The sequence below is a fragment of the Medicago truncatula genome, chromosome 1 (assembly GCF_003473485.1).
Source record: "Medicago truncatula cultivar Jemalong A17 chromosome 1, MtrunA17r5.0-ANR, whole genome shotgun sequence".
In the NCBI taxonomy this organism is placed as follows: domain Eukaryota; kingdom Viridiplantae; phylum Streptophyta; class Magnoliopsida; order Fabales; family Fabaceae; genus Medicago; species Medicago truncatula.
In genome coordinates, this window is record NC_053042.1 from 55,920,354 (window position 1) to 55,942,380 (window position 22,027).

The 22,027-nt window shown below is 31.4% G+C and overlaps 3 protein-coding genes across 5 annotated transcripts; 1 reads left to right on the top strand and 2 right to left on the bottom strand.

The window, feature by feature from the left end:
* Positions 1-2,425: 2,425 nt before the first annotated feature.
* On the bottom strand, positions 2,426-6,554 carry LOC25485736 (caffeoylshikimate esterase). 2 transcript variants are annotated; one of them, XM_024772903.2, is made up of 7 exons: positions 6,323-6,554; positions 6,216-6,268; positions 5,985-6,111; positions 5,754-5,900; positions 5,418-5,548; positions 3,195-3,332; positions 2,426-2,949 (listed from the first exon to the last, which is right to left on the bottom strand). In XM_024772903.2, exons 2-7 carry the CDS (start codon positions 6,258-6,260, stop codon positions 2,572-2,574), a joined length of 966 nt encoding a protein of 321 aa, XP_024628671.1. In that variant the 5' UTR covers positions 6,261-6,268; positions 6,323-6,554; the 3' UTR covers positions 2,426-2,571. The 2 variants fall into 2 exon arrangements, with proteins under 2 accessions (XP_024628671.1, XP_013470468.1); XM_013615014.2 differs by having other exon boundaries at positions 6,216-6,245; positions 6,323-6,524.
* Positions 6,555-13,044: 6,490 nt separating this feature from the next.
* LOC25485738 (60S ribosomal protein L35) lies at positions 13,045-15,021 on the top strand. Its single transcript, XM_013615016.3, has 4 exons — positions 13,045-13,194; positions 13,274-13,403; positions 13,549-13,705; positions 14,744-15,021. Exons 1-4 carry the CDS (start codon positions 13,191-13,193, stop codon positions 14,816-14,818), a joined length of 366 nt encoding a protein of 121 aa, XP_013470470.1. The 5' UTR covers positions 13,045-13,190; the 3' UTR covers positions 14,819-15,021.
* A 2,141-nt stretch (positions 15,022-17,162) lies between these two features.
* Positions 17,163-19,415, bottom strand: LOC25485739 (putative pectate lyase 21). 2 transcript variants are annotated; one of them, XM_024772912.2, is made up of 5 exons: positions 19,137-19,415; positions 18,627-18,978; positions 18,316-18,532; positions 18,168-18,236; positions 17,163-17,554 (listed from the first exon to the last, which is right to left on the bottom strand). In XM_024772912.2, exons 1-5 carry the CDS (start codon positions 19,258-19,260, stop codon positions 17,327-17,329), a joined length of 990 nt encoding a protein of 329 aa, XP_024628680.1. In that variant the 5' UTR covers positions 19,261-19,415; the 3' UTR covers positions 17,163-17,326. The 2 variants fall into 2 exon arrangements, with proteins under 2 accessions (XP_024628680.1, XP_013470471.1); XM_013615017.3 differs by having other exon boundaries at positions 17,187-17,554; positions 18,322-18,532; positions 19,137-19,413.
* Positions 19,416-22,027: the final 2,612 nt, after the last annotated feature.

Here is a 22,027-nt window from a genome sequence, read left to right on the forward strand (position 1 = left end):
TATAGTTCGGAAAATTAAGATTGTTAGACGTAGCAGACATGCACTAAATCTCTAGTTATTGAGTATTTATGTTACTTAACAAACTTGACCTCAAATACTTTAAAACAAACTAGTAACAAGGGTAGCAATAAATGTCTACTCCTTCTGATGTACTCTACTTGAGAATCACTTTAACAACTGCATCATGAGTTCCAACCACATTTGCAGTCCCCTCACGATGATTGCAAAATCCAAACAAAAAAGCAGTTTCAGAATCAACACATTGCATTAATGGTAGTTCTCGCCATTATAAATAAAAGGCTTAAATGCAATTTTACCTCCTATTTTGATTGACTTTGAATTTTACCTCCCCTATTTTAAAACTTGGAATTTTACCCCCTCTATTTTGATTGAATTGGGATTTTGCCCCCCTTATTTTAAAACTTGGAATTTTACCCCTCTATTTTATATTTTTCAGAATTTTACCCCTATTTTAAAATAAAGAACCAAAAAAAAAAACTAGAAAAATAAAGAAACAATTAGAAAATATTAATTTGGTAAAAAAATATAAGGAAAACAAGAAAACACAAAAAAAAAAAACTAAAAAATAGAAAAACAATGAAATTACAAGAAAAAATTCAATTAAGAATATATGAAAAAACTAGTTTGCACCTCTAAATATTTGCTATTTTCATCTATTTTCATACTAGTTTTTTATTTTATTTTTAGAGATCATACTAGTTTTATGCTTTTTTTTTCTAGTATTTTTTATTCATTTTTTATAGTATTTTTTTGGTTTTATTTTTATTTTTTCATTAAAAAATATTTAATACAAATAATTAAATATGTGGATAAAATAGGGGGAGGGGGCAAAATCCTGAAAAACATAAAATAGAGGGGGTAAAATTCCGAGTTTTAAAATAGGGGAGGAAAAATCCAGAATCAATAAAAATAGAGGGGGTAAAATTCCGAGTTTTAAAATAGGGGGGGTAAAATTGCATTTAAGCCTAAATAAAATAACTAAAAAGATAGTAAATGAATTATACAATGTTTATCGCAATAAATTATTTGATAATAACAGTATAATAAATAAAATAACATTGGGGTGTGACTGTGAGCCCTCTTTTATTACCAAAAAAAATAAATAACACTACAAAATTATAAGTTGGGATTGTTCATCTACTTCATCTTTAAGCACCTCATGAATAAGGTTACGATCATAGCAACAATATTTTGAGGTTTTAGTCAATCTTTTGGCACCTATATAGAATTTGTCACAAGAACTAAAAGTAATTTGCTTGAGCGAATTCACATTCCTCAGTAGATGACGGGCTAACTCAATCACATCCATGGTGCAAACACAACCACGTAACTCGACATATTTCAAATAATTATGAAAAAACTTTCCATGTTCTCTTCTTTGCCTATGAGATCCATCCACATGTGAATTTCTAATCTGAAAATTGAAAATACAGATATCATGAATTTACATATATAAATTTTTTAAAATTCCATCAGACATATACCAACTTTTAGAAATCGTGGATGGATCTAACACAACCCCACAAAACTGGATTGTGCGGTGAAGATTCCCCCGACTTATAAACACATGTCCAGATCATCGTTTACTCGAAGTGGAACTCTTTAAAGTAAATAAGTTTTAATTTGTAAATTTCTTGATATATGTAAACAACACATTGTGAACATTAAATAAGGTAAACAAAATTTATAATTTCATAATATTTAGATTTAACTATTGAAAAAACTAATATCCATAAAAAAATAGGTTATAACTTTTTATAAAATGAAAATCCTAAAAAATAAAAGGTTGAATAGTTTGCTGTCAAAGAAAGTTTTCTGAGATACTGAGAAGCCATTGTAATATCTAAAATTCAAAAGTAGTCTATATTAGGATCACATGCTCCCTCGATTAATAACTCCAATTATTGAAAGTTTTGAAATTGAACCAAAACTTTCGTTAAGTTCGCTATCTGTTTACACCAGTAATATTTAAAGTAAATTAAAAAAAAAAAACTAACGACACGATTAATTAAAAGAAACCAAGGCAACCAATAGCAGAAGAAGAAAAAAAAAAAAAAAAAAAAAAAAAGCTTGTGCCGAAAGATGCAACATGACTTCTGAGTGTGTTGAATGCAATGCAATGAAAACAAGAGAAAACTAAAAACACGAATAAAAGAGCATTAGAGAATTAGAAGAAACATAAAAACAAAAACACATCATTCTCTTAAATCCTACTAGTGGGAGTAGGGGAAGCTGAATGGAGCTCCCAATAAGGTGGAAGAATTTGTGGAGAGTGCGCATTGTAGTATATGGAACATTTATGGCAAGTACTGGGGAATTACATGCTTTACTGTCTATATATACAGTACTATTACGATTAATATGACGGTAAGCAATACTTATAGGATAAAATCAGAGATTGGTCTAAAATAAAACCAATGAAAATAGCTCCTTTATAAAATTAATATTGTAAATAAAAAACTAATGTAAAATTTACACGGGCATCAATGAAACAAACACAAGATAATAAATTCAAAATTACAAAGATGCAAGAGAAGTCTCTGATTCTGATTACTTAGAGGCTTTTGAAGACTCTTCATTTTGTTGTTTTTGTTCTCTCTCTAATCTTGAATTACCATATTGACATCTTTCCTCTATCCAATTAAAAATGTCTTTGAATACAATCTCCAAATTTTCAGGTGGCTCACCATACAATAAACCATGCCACATTCCAGGGTACAATTTCAGTGTCTTATCTTTGCTTGATGCCACTTCATGTAATTGTTTGCTCACTGATGGATCAGTCACTCTATCTTCCTCACCATGTAAAATCAAAAAAGGAAGTGAAACTTCATCTAGTGTTTCCTCAATTTTTGTAGCAACCCTGCTAAGTTCATAACCTGTTCTCAAACGAGGTTTACCTTTGAAGCAGTATTGATTTGCTCTAATCTGCAATTCATAAATAAAAACTTTCAATATATAAATCTATAACATGTGTGAATATATTGATAAACTGGTTACGTAACATGAAAATAAGTTGTAAACAACTTTTCGACATGTCATAAGTTCTTAGACGTTTATCCTAGTCGATAAACTCAAATAAGTAAATTCAAGCATGTCTTCGATATGAGAATAAGTTGTTAACAACTTAACTTTAAATTAACAACTACTATACTATATATATATATATATACCTGTTGTCTGACTTCGGGTACTTTGAATGCAACGTCAATGATATCTTGGGTTGGGACTATTTGCCATGTGGGAGCAACTTTGCTTAGTGCACTCAATATACGCAAAACAAATGCATTTGGTTTTATGTCATCTGCAATCTGCACATTTTATTTCATTAATGTTAACACAACTACTTGTAATCGCTTTCACGTGACAAGTAAATGCAAAAATATGCTTAATCATGATACACTAACAAAACTTTTTAATATAAAAACTATATAGTAAGCAACCATGCATAAATTATTCATTAAACTCAGTCGTAAAAAGATGCCATACACTGAACCAAACAGTTGTATGCGTAATTCAACATAAACAAATTCATTTAGCAAGCACACAACAATGAAGTGAAGGTGTATTTTGAGAGTAAAATGAGTTACGTAGTACTTATAATAATAATCACTTGTACAAATAGACTTTCATAGATCTAATTGTTATTTATATATGAAATAAAATCAGAATTAATTTTTTTTTTTATGATTATTGTTTGAATCAATTGATTATCAACCGTGTGACTTTATTCAAATTGCGTGACTTTTACTAAAAATTAATAAGTCACTATCTGAAGGCAAAGTCTTCTAGATGTGACGTGATATTAAGATAACTATAGCTTATAATAAAATTGTTATTGATTAGCTAGCTAAACGAAGGAGCACTCTATGCCAAAAAGTCAAAGGCCTTCTCATTATCATAGAAGAAGATTAGTATTTTATGGGTCCATTGTATGATTATATTCGAATAGGTCACCATTGAATTATATTGCTTTAACGAATCAACTAAAATTAATATTAATATATTCTTGACATTCATAGTTAAATTTTGACGTAAGGTTATTTATAAAGAAAAAACAATTTCTAATATTTTTTATTTTATTTACATAGCTTATTAACTATTGTTAGTTTAAAATTAGAGATTAAATTCTGTGCACTTTATACGATGAGATTTGATTGGATGTATATGAAGAGAAAAAAAATCATTAAATTGGAAATCAATTAGACTAGTTTTTATAGGTTAGTTCCTAAAATTATATATATATATATATATATATATATGGCACTTAAAAAATAACCTTGATATACTAGTTTTTATATATTTTTAGTTTATCACTACCACATACGCCTCACTTTGTATTTATTCCTTTTCTGGATAAAAATAATTATCACTTTCTTCCTAATGTTAACGTATATCTCTCACATCTTAGTGGAGTGCATGATCATATCCTCATATTTTGTGAGAATGAAAAATATGTACCCTTAAACCCACGTCTCTCCTTTTTTTTTTTTTAGCTCAAAGTCTCCCTTTGAAGTTTGACCTATAAAATCAAGAGCTGAGATTTGGAGTCTCATGTGATACAAAAGAATCTTTTCCTCATAAATTGTATTTTATAGTGGTCGATGTTGAAGATTAGAGACTAAGAAGCAAGAATATATTAATCTCAACCGTGACAAGATCATGTAAATGATGAAATATGTATAGCATGTTTGGAACAACTTTCGCATCCAAATTCTCGCGTCTCAACTCTCAAAGCATGTGCAACGTGAAATTCGAGAAGCTATGAAATGTAAGAGTGGCCTAAACGTGACTTTACTTTGATTTTAAAGTGAAAACAAACGGCCACGTAGAAAATACACCCCTCCATATTCAAGTATATAACGAGAAAAATGTGAAATAAATTATGAGATACTTTTCAAAGATACTATATCTTTATGTTTAATTTTGATGGACATTTTTACTTGAATGAAATTAATTTATATGTATTGATAATAGTGTGAAAAAAGTAAGTATACACTTCATCAATCATAATCGTTATATCAATCAAAATATTTGATTTTAACTATATTTGCTTTATTTTAAAATTATATAAATGAGATGAGATTATGATCTAATGTCTATGGAGCATGAAGTCATGCTCTAGAGAGATTATTAGATAATGATGTTTGGGTCCATATTTCATGTGCGCTGTACTACTGTATACGTGATGGAACAACAAACATGTGTGGACAAATAAACAAAAGAAAGAAACGTGCAAACACGGTTTTAAAATTCTGTTTTTTCTAATAATGAAGTATGTGTATGGTGAACATTATAGTATATGATGTGGCAAAATGATAAACATAATTTTGCATAGAATAAGAACAAAAAAGAAAGAAAGAAAAAAAAAAAAAGAAAAAAAAAAACAAGCTAACCTTGCACATTGGTGCAGCCAAAATAGCACCATCCCAATATTCTGGCTTTTTCCGGTGCAAAAGCAGAGCCACAGCTCCTCCCATTGATTCCCCTAACAAATACCTCATCTTCTTCTTATTCTCTGGCTTTTCTGTTTTTTTAATTTTTTTTTATTTTTTAATTTCATTAAAAAAAAAAGATTGGTTAAATTATATCATTATTAATTAATTATGAGTCACCATTAATATTTTATTTAGCAAAGGACAAATAAGCTACTATGTCATAGGGTTTGAATAATAAAAAGTTGAATTTAATGGCAGACATTGAATTTGAAAAGAGAAAGAGAAGATGCATACCACATATGCTGCTAAAATGGCGTAAACAATCATCAATGATTGTATCAAAATTCTTAACAAGACCAGGTAACCCATATGATTTTCCATGTCCTTCATAATCTATACCATATACTGCATATCCACCATTTGCAAGTCTTCTTGCAGTGCCTATATATTCATTCATTCAATTCAAGTATAATATAATTATGATATCATATAATAAAAGAAAAAAGGAAAAATTTAATTACTTACTGTCCATGGTGATGCTGCATTCCATGGCATATCCATGACACATGAATATTAATGCTTTTGGATTTTCGTTTGCAGGAATCCAACTTGTTGCCAATAGCTTCATTCCTCGTGAATTCAATACGAAACCCTGAATAAAATAAAAACAGAACGTTTCTTTTGATTAAGATAAAGTCCTATAATAAACATGTAAAATTTTATACAAAAAGATGTTGGTGTAAGTGTTAATCATACCTCTTCATATTTGATGTCAGTTTCACTCGCCTGCATAACAAACATTAAGAAAACTAATTACAGATAATAAGATAATCAATTAAACAGAAAGAGCGAGAGAGATATACCATGGATGTTGATGTTGAGGTACAAATCTAATATTTCCTGTTTGAATTGAGGATAATTGATAACAAGAAAGAGAGGAGGAATAGAGAAAAGATGGGTTGTTTGGATTGAAGAGAGTCTTTATGTGAGTAAGTGAAGTGAGGGAGAGATTATTGCATGAAAATTAGGGATAACATTAACATGGAGTATATGTGTGTGTGCTTTTGTGTTGGATAAGAATAATAATATGAATTATACAATGCTTTTGGCTTCTCTATTTATAGGAAAAATAGGGGAAAATAAATTTAGCGTGTGAAGGATTTATTTTGAGTTGAAAATAAACGTGTGGGATTTGATTCCAGATTCGATCATATCAAAAAATGTACATGTACTTTTTTTGGTTGGCCCTATCCTTTTATTTATATTTTTATTTACACATTAAACTTGCCGAGTAAATTGTACTTCTATACAGTTTTTCCGGTCAAAATAAGTTGCGTCGTCATAACAGAATTTTAACCAAGTCAACTGTTACATAAAAATTCTCTTTTTTTGAAAAAATTAAAAATTCTCATTAAAAATCACCATATTAAAATTCCTTCTCTTTGAAGGAAATCAATAAAATTCCTTTTTTAGGGAGTCTATCTATAAAATTCCTGGCTATTAAAAATACTATTTCGCATCGTTTTGTTTTAAGTTTAGCGAACGAATGCTGGAGATGGATTACATGGTTTGTGGTGTGTATCAAATGCTCATGGGGGCAGGAGATGCATTTTCACGATGACTTCTCGGACGCGGTGTGGCATAAAAGTGTTTCTTTGAACGTCTCTATTTGTGTGTGGCGCTATTACGCAATAGGTGGCCAACAAATGACAACTTAAGGCGTCGTGAAATTATTTCATTGGACTGTCAATTGTGTGTTTCAGGGTGTGGTCAAATTGAATCAGCAGATCATTTAATTATTCATTGTCCTATTTTTTGTTCTCTTTCTCAACACGTGAAATATTGGCATGGTGTGTATTCTGTGGATCCCCAAAATGTTATGGATCATTGTCAGCAATTCAGGTTCTCCATCGATGGTTAATTGAATGTTTAATTGAATATATATCTCATTTTGGCTTGTCAAAAAAAAAGTTTAATTTTTTTTTGAAAGAAAAAAGAAGTTTAATTGAATGTTTAATATATAAGTAAACATTTTTTTAAAAGAAAAATATAAGCAAGCATGTTACTACTATTATTCTCCCTTAAAAACAAATGTTACTATTATTCTATCGAAAATAAGGTTATGCGTTATTTTTAAATCATATTTTATATAGTATTTTAATTCATATTCATTGTTGAGGGACCGGTTATTTCAACCGATTTGAGATAAAAGTAAAATAGTTCGAGGTCTTAAGTTAAAATCGGATAATAAGTAAATATTTAACATAACAACTAACTAATATATGTGGTTCAAAAAATCAATTGTTAGTATAAATAAATAGTTTATGCAAGTTTTTATTTATTTTATAGAGGATGTTTATGCGGTTGAGAGCGAGAGATATTCAATTTATATAGTATATTTTAAATTTTCAATTAAACATAATTATTAAATTACTAAAAACATTTAATTTTAATTATAAAAGTTTTTAAAGTTGTTTCTTTTCTTTTTTATTACTCAAACAATAAATCAAACATCAATGAAGATTGGTTCAGTTGTTACAAAATTAACTCAATTATAGATTTAATTTTCACTATCAATGATAATCACTTTTGAGTTTGTCGAAATTTTCACGGGCCAACTCATATAAACCTTTTTATAAAAGGAAAAAAAAAAAACTGAGACACTAGGTTTCTGCGTGTGTAAGCTTCTTTTGACTAGACTTCGAGGACAGTGTGGTCCATCTTCCCTCTATTTTCTGGGTTGGGCAATTAGCACTTACTAGGAATGAATGAATTGTTAATTACAAATAACTTGAATTTTAGCACTTGCTAGAATTTCTAATGATATGATATGATATGTCTTATAGTTGAATTTTGTACAATGAATTTAATAAGAATGGAGAAAAAGTAACATATGACGACAAGAAAAATAAACACACATTCTCGGGTGGAGAAGAGGGAAAAGTAAACACCCAAATTTACGATTTTCGAAAATCAAAATCCTAGGCCTTAAGGTCATTTGGATATATTAGAAACAAGGAAAAAGCGAACATGGGTCACAATTCACAAGCAACAGCAGATAGATTGCCAAATTGATCTCTAGACTATAACTTTTTTTCATCAATTTATTTTCAAACTGTAGAAATATACTCTATTCTTTTCAAAATATAAGCAAATTTTACTTTTTAAGTTCATTCAAATAATTATGTATGTGGTTCATATTATGAACCGTTCATATTATGAACCACATACATCATTAATTACATGAACCTAAAAAGTAAAATTTGCTTATATTTTAAAATGGAGGGAGTATTAAGTACTTCTTAAATTATTATCAATCAATCCAATCAATTGCTTTTAAATAGAAGAGAGAATATAATTCATAGAAGGTTTAGATAGACTAAAAATAGTTTATAGATAAAAGATATTAGTTAAGGAATCGATTAAATATAATTTTATTTTGGAAATACAAGACGATTTCTTTTTTCAATAATAATTTCACCATTTTTTTTATGCAAAGTTACTTTTTTTTTTCCCTTTAATCAATGTTATAGCACAAACAGAAATAGGTGCTAAGCAAAACAATAACATGATCGAGTAATGTGAGAAAATTTCTTATAAAGACATACGTATGCACTTCAATGATGTTGATCAAAAGGAACCTGGTGGTAGGGTTGGGAATAGGCCAGGCCAGGCCAGGCTTTGATAGGCCTGAGCCTGGCCTACGAAAAATTTTGCAGGCCTAAGCCTGGCCTATGGCCTTTCATAGGCCTATTTTTTTGGCCTGGCCTGGCCTATTTAAAAGCCTGGCCTGGCCTGAAAGCCTATTTACAGGCCTACTTACTATTAAAGTCACTAAACATTCCATTTTAGCTACTTTTAAATAGGCTTAATAGGCCTCCAAGCCTATTTCAGTGTAGGACTTGTCTATCACTACTATAAGGCCTTAAAAGCCTATTTCACTATAAAGCTTTAAAGCCTATTAAAAAAGTCCACTATGAAGCCTAACATGCATAAACAGGCCGGCCTATTAGGCTTCATAGGCTTTTTTGATAGCCTAAGCCTGGCCTATTTACTTAAATAGGCTTTTTAAAAAGCCTAAGCCTAGCCTTTTTAATAAACAGGCCAGGCCAGGCCAGGCTTAAACAGGCCAGGCCATAGGCCCCTGTAGGCCGGCCTGGCCTATTCCCAACCCTACCTGGTGGTGATTGTTTGTGTTGAGAATTGGAGGTCACACCTAGGCGACATTGTGTCAAATCCTAAATATGCTTTATGGACACAAGTTAAAAAAATTAAATATAAAAGTATTTTCTTGAAAACCGTGAATTCAATTATCTTAAAAATTTTAAAAATTTCTTTTCAATATAAAGTTCGTCTTTTATTCATTTTAATTTCTTATGACATAAGTTAACATCACCCTATAGTATCTATGGGGTGGAAAAGTGAATGAGAATAAGGTTAGATGGTCGCCCTTATATGTAGGTGAATTTTAGGGTGTTTTAGGAGGCGAAGAAGTAACATGTTCCGAATATTTTATAGGCTTACTTGCTCGTAAAGTTTAAGTTGCTTGTTCCTATTGCCTCGCTCAAGGTTGGTTTTTCCTTGGCATCCAAGCCTATAGATTATCGGGCTTGGATGATGTGTTTTCGGTATCAATGCCAAAACAATGGTCCTCACCTCTTTTTGAAACACCACATTATTGTGAAATTATGTTATAAGTCTCATGGCGTCTTCTTTGGTAAAACTCCAATATCTTTAATAAGGTTTAAATTAAATCTAACTCATTCAACTCTACTTTGCTACAAAAGAGATAATTAAATCCAAACAAATACTTCCTTAATTGAGCATCTTAAGTTTTCCTTCAAGAATTACAACTATTCCTTTTAACACATATGTCGAATTTCCTTCCACTTTAAAAGACTTCAAGTTTCAACATTGTTCTACAAGAGACAAAAAGTCTTTGTGTTCTATTCAACATTTACGAAAATGAAATGGTTTAAAGACCCAAATTCTCATTAGAACATTTCAAACAGTCAGAATATTGTTCGAAAATATTTCTATCACCTTATCCACTCAATCGCAACCCTCCATAAGAGTTTATTTAACCTGCTCATAACACGGTCACATCAGGACGAAATCAGCTATACTTTTTCCCACAAAAGAGATATAAAAAGAATTGATGAATCTCTTGTTAATAGTTAATGCTATATGAGAAAAGTTATCGTAATATTTAATTCAATATAATTATCAAATCATATATGTTTAAATTCTAGTATAAAAAAAAATCACGTTGTTAAATAAAGTTATTTGATACAATTAGAGATTCTAGAAGAAAAAAAGACATGCATAATTTGAAAGTGCTCGACATGTTCGATTCACACTAAAAATATGACGGTGCACACGACATTTCAAAAGGCACATAACTAGCAGCATTCATATATAGTTTTGTTCATATTATGCACAATTCACGTGGCCATTTTATTTGAAATTGGATGGATTGGATTTGGGGTAGACTAGACCTAAATCAAGTACGGATACTTTTGAAATTTATTGTACCGACTTTATTGTTAGAAGTGCTATTGTAAGTTTCACCTCATATGTGCGAGTAGTAAATATGCTACAAAGGAGTAGATAGCTGACACCACATCAAATTTCAACATGCTTAGTATATTATCACGATTCATGAGTTAAGATTATCTGCATTGTCTCCATTATCGATCACATTGCAGGGTTAAAGTTTAAACATTAAATTCACCATTAGGTTATTTGACAAAAAGAAATCTCCATTTATTTATTCAATCACTAAAGTTTTAAAATATTATGGGATCTATAAAAAAAGATTTAGACTTATATTTAACATATACATACTTTGAAACTATGGTAATTCAGCAAATGAAGTGAATAGAGAAAATTGAAAGGATTCTAACCCGTCATTATTCTTTAAAGATACAACATCTTGCAGCTGCCGTCCACTTCCATAAAATCATTTCCCTTTTTCCAAATGTCAGTTAGTTAAACCAAACGCTTAAGTAACAACATTAAGATAAATGAAAAGTAACAACTAACAAGTTTCTATGAGGACAAAATTCACAAAGAGGAATTAGGAAATGCCAAATATAAAATCCACCAAAATAAAATCTATGTATCTTAATATAAATATATAGTGTCAGTCAACATCTCTAAGACAAGTCAAAAGATCATTGCATTTGGTTGACTAAAGCCTGCTTCATCATGAATCATAAATAAATTATATTTGAAATTTCTTGTCAAAACTTAATTAAATTTACTTTTTCAGTAACCTTAAGTCTTACTATAATTAACTATTCAAATTTTTATGTTATAAACTTAAACTTAATGAATTAAAAAGTGATGTATGTTTGGAAGGATATAATGAATCGATGAATAAAACAGAAATACATGAAGATTAAACAGGAGGACATTTAGAACATACTGGTTAATACTAGCTGTATTTGTATTTGATGCTTACAATGTAAACTGCGGAAGCTGGATCCATTTAATAAAAGATCAGAGCCGGTTACTTGCTTCATTATCTTATTATAAAAATGTTGTTGTATTTTTTGTCAGCCAAACAATTATTATATTATATATTCAGAACTACTATTGAATTTTACTTGTTTGATGATGCTAACAATTCCCTTACTCTTACTCGATACAAGGTACTGTATAAATACATGAACTTTTTTTTTTTTTTTTTCCGTTTCTCTTCCAACCCTACGAGGTTCTCACACGTTTTATGTAGTTCAGATTTTAGAATCCAAACTGCTTAAAAATCTCATACAATATCCAAAAACATGTTGAAATATTTCGAATTTTAAAATTCGAATAGGGTGTATGAGAAAGTCATAAGGTTGAAAAAATAATGATTTTTTTCTTGTGTTAGAGGTGGGTTTAGATGTTGAAGCCCAAATTGGAAGCACCAAGCCCAATAAGGAATGCAGATTGGCCCAACCTCGCTATAAAGATCACAATATATTCGCACCGCTAAAACGTATGGGTTTTAACTAGAAGCATATATGTACTAATGTTATTATGTTTTTAATGGATTGACCGCCTCAACTATAAACTGGTCAATCTAGTTGTTGGTTCAATGACAATGATTCTCAATCTTTTAAGATCAGATGAATAGGATTAAACCAACCAAGTTGCTCAATCATAGTTAAAATGAATAAACAACTACTATTTAAAAGGTCTTGTTGATAGGGTTGTAAGAAACAAAATCAAAGATTCGACATATTTGAAGGTCAAATATAAACTAATTAAACTTGTTTTCTATGTTTAGGTTCAACACGATCAAACCCGATCTCTATTAGTTCATGTATCACATTCACCTCATTCAAAATTGATCAATTGAGACAATTACCAACCAATTACATATTTTGTTTATTTGACACAATATTACTACTATTTTCTTTAAAAATAATATTTTATTCATGAATTTTTTAATTTTAACATTTATTTTTCTCATTGTAGGATATATAAGTACTTCTTTTAATAGAACAATAAAAACCATAGTGTTTACCCTTAAACTTTTAAAATCAAACCATAATAAGTTTGCTAATCAAATTGGTTTGATTCAAAAGGAAAACGAGTTTCAACCAGTAGTAATTTTGTTAGTAAAGCCCATAATAAGGCCCATTTGAAAACAAACCCAAAAGTTTCGATATTTATCATCCATCTCCTCTCATTTTGTAGCAAGGTAGGGTTTACACGCAGTCGCAGAAGAATTCAACAATGGGTAAATTTCTTAAAACACTAATTTCTCAAATCAAAACTATTTCTCATAATCAATTTCACTAATTTGTTTTGATTTGCAGTCAAGGTTCATGAGTTGAGGCAGAAAAACAAAACTGATCTGTTGGCTCAGCTCAAAGATCTCAAAGCTGAACTTTCTTTGCTCCGAGTTGCTAAGGTCACTGGTGGTGCACCCAACAAGCTCTCCAAAATGTAAAAATCCAATCTTTATTGTTCTGTTTGAATTGCTGCTATGATGAGATTATAATGGTTTGTTTTTGTTTTTGTTTTGTGACTGTAAGGTGTTTGTGTTAATGATTGATGTGTTGTTTTTGAATATTTTATTTGGGTTTTTCAGTAAGGTGGTGAGGTTGTCGATTGCTCAGGTGTTGACAGTGATTTCTCAGAAGCAGAAGGCTGCTTTGAGGGAAGTATACAAGAACAAGAAGTATTTGCCACTTGATCTTCGCCCAAAGAAGACCAGGGCCATTCGCAGAAGGCTCACCAAGCACCAGGTATTAAACCCTTTTATTCATACTTGCTTTTGACTGCATCAATGGATTTCTTTTTTTTTCCTTCATGTTTTATTGTGACCATCAATTGGTGTTATATTAGTTTTAATGAGATCTCTAATACGATGCTTTAGAGTAATTTGATTTTGTCCTGTCTGAAATACATTCAATTACAGTGTTTGTAAAATACAGTGTTAAATAGTTGTCTTAAATAGGTGTATAAAACATACTTATCAACTGTATGACTGAATTGTGGCTAATTACCTCTGTTGATTTAGTTGTTACTAAGAAATTACTGGCCCCCAGATGAAATTCCAAGCTACTGCTTTCATTTCTGGATTCTTGGCTATTTTAATGATATTTTATGATTTGTTATCATTGTTTGGTACATAATAATCGAAGAGAGACTACTATTTAGGAGTATGAATGAATGAAATCTTAAATAACGAGGTGCTTCTTGTTCCTTATTCCAAATGATATAGATCCTGCAGGTGTAGGGAGAAGGATTATTGAATTTGACAGTGCTTAGTTTTCTTTCTAAAATCAAAGGATTTCAAGTCAACCTACACCATTAAATGTTATCTTTGAATGTCAAAATCCAGTAATAATCAGTAGTACCTTAAAGCATAAAATTAAACGTCAAAATCCATTTTTACATGAAATTCACTACACGACCAGGTTGCTGTACAATTTTCTGTTTTTTTAGGAGATAATAAATAGAGAGGAATAATGGAAAATACAGCAGATTGGTTTATTGTTAGATGCCGTTATAGCCTTTTACACCATTGGTTGTTTTCAACCTGATTTGTCTTAGGATATTCAATCTTACATGAGTTTAGTCTTTCCTTGTAACCTTTTTCTCTGCGGTTGGAAAACTAACTCTGCATATGTGCAATTTATATCTGTTAGTTTAGTTCTTTGCTTGTTTGTCAATCTCTTCCTATATATACAAACTGAAATTTTCTTGTGTAATGATTACATATTCAAGCAGAACAGTATGTTTGGATTGTTACTTATGATATGTTTTACTTGTTCATGCAGTCTTCGTTGAAGACCGAGAGGGAGAAGAAAAAGGAGACATATTTCCCAATGAGGAAATATGCTATCAAGGCATAATTGTTGACAAGTTTTGAATTTCTACCCCTGTATTTTCTTTATTCTGTTTTTCTTTATCAGACTCGTGGTTTCCTTCCTGAAGCTACTAGGGTTTTTGCATTTTGTTAGTTTGTCCTTAAGGAACCATACTCATTGCGGATTGTTAGTCTCTTCAATGTTTAAACTTGGATTAATACTCTAAGCTTTCCATTTATTTATCATTATTTTCTAATTTGCTTGGGGTATAATATGGTCGATCTCACTTAAAGGGAAGTGCAGAACTTTTTTAAAAAGCATTTAAAACCGCTAACAAAGGAACCAAGACTAGGTATTTATGAAGAATCTAGTTTTTATTTTCTGAAGTATATGTTATTGCATGAAGAATGTAGTTTTTATTTCCTGCAGTATATGTTATTGCACAAATTTGGGGATTAGTCTCAAACAGTATTGTTTGCAAGAAAATGTTTGAATTGATTATCGATGCTGTCTTGGTAAACCACTTATCAAGGTTCTAGGTCTGTTTTTCATGTCGATTTTGCAACCAGCTTCAGTTGCTTCAAGTGATTTAAATTTCTAGCTTTCTGCATTGTATGCCAATGTTATAATTCCAAACTAAATTGTTTATAATTCTATCGAGACTTCCTATTGAAATAGAGTAACCAATTTGCATAATTAAGAAACTGTCTAATTAAGCATATAATGGTGTTGTCTTAGGTGAACCAGCTACTAAGTGGTTCACGGCGAACAATGAGTTAGAACCGTTAGAATCATTAGTTCTACTTAGAATTTAAAAAAGTACTTCATCTTTGTAGGTTGATAAACTTGTTTTGAATTAATTAATGTTGCGTCTTTGGTCTCTACCTAATGTCGTACATTGATTCTTCTTGATATTGTTATGCGTAATGAACGAAAAGGGAACCTAAACCTGAGTCGATGGAAGGCGAAATCTAAGTCAGAACTGCTGACTAAGAGAGGTGTTCATCTTCTTTTTGTATTGAACTACAACATTGACCATTATGATTAGGTTGTTTGAAGTTACTCTGATCTTAGAATTTCCTTAGGCTTATGGTAGCGGCAAACGAAAAGTATACTTTGTGCGAGGTGGCTGCCATTGTTGTATTGGGAGAGAAATGAGAGTTGAGAGAATGTAAATTTTTGAGAGAAAGAGAGTGGGTGAACGTGCAATCTGATGTGGTACTGCCTATTGAAATCATATTTACTTAGTCTAACGACTCAGTTGTTAATCATGATCCATTGGTGAGGGACTTGTCGAAGCCCTCACCCTAGAAGCCATGTTATTTTGCTTAAAAGATTGTTTTGAAGTTTTTTCTTCCAATGTACTTTTTTTTATTGAAAAAAAACCGTGTGATGCATGACACGTCATTGAAAATCAGCAGAAGCAATTTCCTTAAGACTTACTCACAAACAGGTTTATTTCGTTGTATTATCATTTATTCCACTTTGGTTGAATGTGGTACATTTTAGTGCTAGAGATAATTTTCTATGGGGAAATTAAAGGAATGGATAGATTTTAATGAATAGAAACGTTGGCTGGAATCTTAAGTGATTAGGAAAGATGAATGGGCAGTGGCTTGTCATTATTTGTTGCATTGGCTAAATAAACAGACTCATGTAGATGATTTTACTCGTCCAGTTTTTCCAGTGCAGCAAGTGTGTTTGCGATTATCATGCTAAAAAGCGTATAGCAGGATTGTTTCCACTCCTCAAGAAATAGTGTTAATTGGTTGGAAAACTTTGGCGGAGGGATGGGTTCAGTTGTACATTGATGGCTCTTGAAGACAGAACGGATGAGCAAGATGTGGTGGTATTATTAAGGGTAGTGATCGTGAATGGTTTGGTGGTTTCTCTAAAGTTGATTTTTTTTATAAGGTTTGAAGTATGTTAGAACGTTCGGATTTCAGGCGGTTGATCTAAAAATAGACTAATAATGATTTCTAATTTTCTTATTAAAAATGGAAGTGGTAATCCTACTGGTAGGTCATTAGTTGAGAAGATTTGTCGCATGATTGATTTGGAGTGGGAGGTTGTTGTTAAACACTCTTTGTGTGAAGCTAACCAGTGTGTTGATGTGTTAGCAAACTATGGTTGTTCCTTGAATGGTGAAAGTAGATTTTGAGTCTTATCCGACTCACTTCGCTCATTTGTTGTGAGCTGATGTAATGAAATATCTATCACCTGTCTAATTTCAGTGTAGTATGTCTTTCTCCGGGTTGTTTAACCCTCTTTGTAATAAAATAAAAAAGTAACACAATAAATTGAGTAAAAAGATAAGAGGGAAAAAACCTATATTCTAGCAATACTTTTTTTTAATGCAAATGAAAATACGAATAGAGGCCTATAAAAATGAACAAGAAAAATCCTCAAAAGATATTCAGGGACAAAGGTCGTAATATCTTGATAAATAATAATACAACATTATGATGAAATTTAAACAGTATAAAATAATCATGTTAGATACAGTATCTTCCAAAAATAAAACCTCTTACACTCGACTTCATACATTATGGTCTATTGGCCATCTGGCCTACAAATAGACTGCCAACCTGTACAAAACTGGGCAACCTCTCTAAGAGAATGTGTAGCTGCTTCCATTGTCCAAGTTGGGTAATATTCACTAGGATGGAACATGGATTCTCCTTTAGATTCTATTGGCAAGCATAATGGTTGAGCACCATTCAGAAACATATCTCCTTCAGATGTTATGAAGCCGGACTTCTGCTCTTCTTTGTCTGCCGCCTAAACAACCAATTTTGTCACACCAATTAGTAACCATAAGGGGTATCAACAGTTGTTGGTTGCAGTCAAATATGACTGGACTATAGAGTATAAACTAACTATTTATATGGACAAATTTTAGGAGCCCTTCATATCATTCACAATATTTGCAAAATACTAACACAAAATTGATCATTTCAAGTAATATCTATAAATTCTTCACATATCTTGACATCAGAATATATAAATAAGAAAAATATTCGTGACACAGATTGAGATGCTAAATGGGAAGTAAAAGAAAGATCAATGTTCCAACACCCTTTGCAGGGTAAGTATTTATGTTTAGAGTTGGCCCAAGAGCGAGTGAGGCTAAAACAAGTTATTGCGGGTCTTTTTTTGAAAGCATGTGTGTTATTTTTGCTTTATAAATACCAGAGTGTACTTTAGCTTGGGTCTTTTCCAACAGGCGTGGCATTTTTGCTTTAAGAAAACTAACAAGTAATTGCCTCGCCCTTAAGCCAGCCTTGGGTTTAAATGCGAAAATAGGCTAAAATGGAGTGAATTTGAGAATATGACAGAACCCTGACTAACAACGATAAAACAGCAAACATGGAAAAAGGCAAATGTATTTTACCTTCTCCGTATAAAATTCAAAAGTCTTTTTCTTATCTCCTGCCTCATATATGTTGCATTGGGAGTATATCTGTAAAATCATTTTAGAGATATCAGTTATCTACACAATTGCTGCATATAAATTAGAATGCAAGGGACGATAGCAGCACAATCACCTGGGACTCAACACTAGCACAAACTGCATATATTCCCCAGTTTCTGGTGTAATTGTTGTACAGATGAACTTTTCCAAATCTAACACGAGGGTGTCTTTGCCGTGTTCCATCAAAAAAACAATGGTGAATCGTCACCCGGATGCATCTATCACCAACATGTGTTGGGTCAGCTCCAATTAGCATGGTCTTGTCATGTTGTGCAAAATAACATCTGGTGTAAAAACAAATAATCTCATTAATAAAAAAACACATTTCATTAAATCATTAATGTAGTTCAATTTTTAAAACGGAGAAAACGAAGCAACCTAGATATAGTGATATCTGTGCTTTGTCTTGTGATGTCTATAAGGCCGTCATCATAATCTCGGAGGCTGCAACGGTCAATCCAAATATTCCTAGAATTAGGTTTGATTTGAATCCCATCAACATCATGACCTCTGCCCCCCTCAAACTCAAGGTTGCATACAATTATGTTATCACATTCTTTCAGCCTTAAGCCTTTCCCAGTCAATTTAATCCTCTGACCTCTTCCATCTATTGTCTTATGAGAGGACACACTCAGGTATGATGAAAGATTAATTGTACCGGAAACTTCAAAAACAATCCATAGCGGCTCCTTTCTACGACATCCTTCGCGAAGAGAACCAGGACCATCATCTGAATGCCAATGCCAAACACACGAAACTCATTGAAAATTCTACATCCTAACGTAACGCTTTTCATTATTAATTCCATAAAAAGCATCTAACTAGCTAGCATTTCATCATTTAAAATGAAAACAAAAAATGTCTCCTATAAAGAGGATCGAATGAAACCTGAAAGGGAGGTAACGAAATAGAGACCACCGTGGAGACCACCGATGGCGAGGCGACCGAAACCCTCAGCACGACCGGCAATGGACCTCAAATTGGAATCTGCATCTCCGTATGGCTGCATCATCAATCAATCTTCTTCAATACAAGGGATTCTTCTTTTTCACCGATTCAATAATTGATTATTTATTTTATAGGTTAAATTAATTAAGGAGATACTAACTATTTATGTACTAAATTGATTGCTTAAATTACACTTTAACACTTCCCTTTCTCTTCTGTAAAACACGTTTACATTTTGAGTTTATTTTTGAAACCGCTTATGTTTTTAAGTTATTTACCTATAATAAGTTAGTCCTAAGTATTTTAGGTAAGAGTAGTGTTATTTGAACAACCATATGAGATAATTTTTGTGTTAACTTCTTTTTCTCTCTCTTTTTATTAATCAAAAATAATAGAGAGAGAATAAGAGGATAATGTAAGTATGATAGAGAAAATTGTCAAAAAATTGTGAGAAAATGGTTGTACAAATATCATTTCTCTTTATGTTTAAGTTATTTAAGATTTAACATCATTCAAATTGCTTCGATTAAATAGTTTAAAGGCCAATTTGTTTCTATTGATTAACTTAAATGACTTAATTGGTATGAAAAAACATAAAGCTAATGTGTTAATATTAAGGCTTAATTGCACTTTTGGACCCCTATCTTTCCAAAAGTTGCGGTTATGGCCCCCTAACTAATTTAAATACAAAACAACCCCTATATTTTGATTTTTTGGCAGTTTTGGACTCCCAGTCCATTAGTGAGGTGCCACGTGGCCCCCTAAATAATACACGTGGCACCTCACTAATGGACTGGGGGTCCAAAACTGCCAAATAATCAAAACATAGGAGGGTTGTTTTGTATTTAAATTAGTTAGGGGACCATAACCGCAACTTTTGAAAATATAGGGATCCAAAAATGCAATTAAGCCTAATATTAAATAGGCTTAATTACACTTTTCGTCCTCGGGTTTTAACCAACTTACGAAATTGGTGCTACCCTTTTCAAGTCGAACAAAGCAGTCCCTATACTATCATGTTTTTTGCAATTTTGGTCATAACCCCCATTTTATCTTCCAAAACGCTTGATCATAACCCCCATTTTATCTTCCAAAACGCTGATGTGTCCATTTTTTTTAATGATGTGGTCAAAATTGCTCATATGTGGCAATTTCCACATGGAAAATGTCATTAACATTTTCATCAAATCAATTTTTCTAATTGGGAAAATGAATGAATAATTATTTTACATTATAATTTAACTATAAAATAAATAAAACTTAAATTACAATAATTAAAAAATAGTAATAAATATCCAAAATCAGTTTTACAAATGTTCTCATAATCATCACTAGCAACTCTATCTTCTTCATCTCTATCTTTAACCTCAATAAATTAAGCCAAATTTTATCACCGAAAAAGTATCATTCTGATAAAGAAACTTCATCTTCCTCCTCCTCACCAACAACAACGCTAAAGTGGAAATAAAGAAGAGAAATTCTGAAAATTTCAATAGCATATTATTGATTCATGAACAATTGTTACAGAATCCCCATCTCACAAAAGAAAAATTCAGATCTGACATACGAAGAAAGTGAGTGACAAAAAAAAATAAAAAAATGATGCATTCCCTCTAATATCCTTCACTTTCCAGAACCCTGTTTTCTATGTCCACCGGAATGAAAACTCATTTATTTCTTTTCGATTGAACATATTGAGCTCCTGAAATACAGCCATCGATCTCCATCATCTTTCATTTCTCATAGATTTTAAAAGAAGATTTTAACCCATGTGAACCCAAACATTTAACTTCAGATCTAAAAAAACAAAAAAACTTAGAAGATGAATCCCATGAACTTTCAATAGATCTCGTGCTTGTGGCTTTAGCTGAAACAAAAGAAGAAATTACCATTCATATTCAAAGCTTTCTCAATTTCTTCGATACAGAAGAAATAAATGAAGGAGCAAATTCTAATTTTTTTAAGCCTTCTCAATTTCTTCAATCCCTAATGAAATATCTCATGTGTTTGAAGCCTTTTTAATTTCTTCAATAACGAGGATGAAAGAAGGAAAATATGGAAGAAATTGAAGAGGATTTGAGTGCATCCTAAATTTGGGAATTAGGATTCTAACGTTCTTATAGAGATTTCAATTTTCTTTTTTTTGTTCTAATTTCTGAATTTTTTTAATGGTTTATGATTTAAAATTTTTTATTTGTTGACATGTTAATGTCATTTTCTAAGTTGGCACTGCCACATAAGTGTTCCTTTGCCATATCAACGTTTTTGGAGGGTAAAATGAGGGTTAGGACCAAAATTGCAAGAAACATGATAGTATAGGGACTGCTTCGTTCGATTTGAAAAGGGCAGGATCAGTTTCGTGAGTTGGTTAAAATCTGAGGATCAAAAGTGTAATTAAGCCTATTAAATAACTTAAACGACTTTCTGTATAATTTAGCATATATTAAGCACTTGTTTAGATGTGTATTTTGTTGGGATAAAACCGCAAGTGCACGATTCTACCGAAGTAGTAAAAAGATGAGTATCGTTCCGACAGGGAGTTATGAATTCAATTAACTTTCAACAATGATTAGATGAGAGTTCGAGATTAAAGTTTGGATTTTTAATTAAAAGAAAATAAATAAAAATAAAAGTCTTGGGATTATTGGTTCATCATGGTGACAAATCTTTCACAAACCAAACTATTAAACCTAGAACCTTATGTTAGACCTAACTTCTAAAGACAGTTTCTCTTTTGTTCCTCTAGCAATCAAACCTATTTCGCTGACTTGATCACTATTAGATTTTGGTCTATTTAGCAACCAAACCTATTTCGCTGACTTATACGTCTC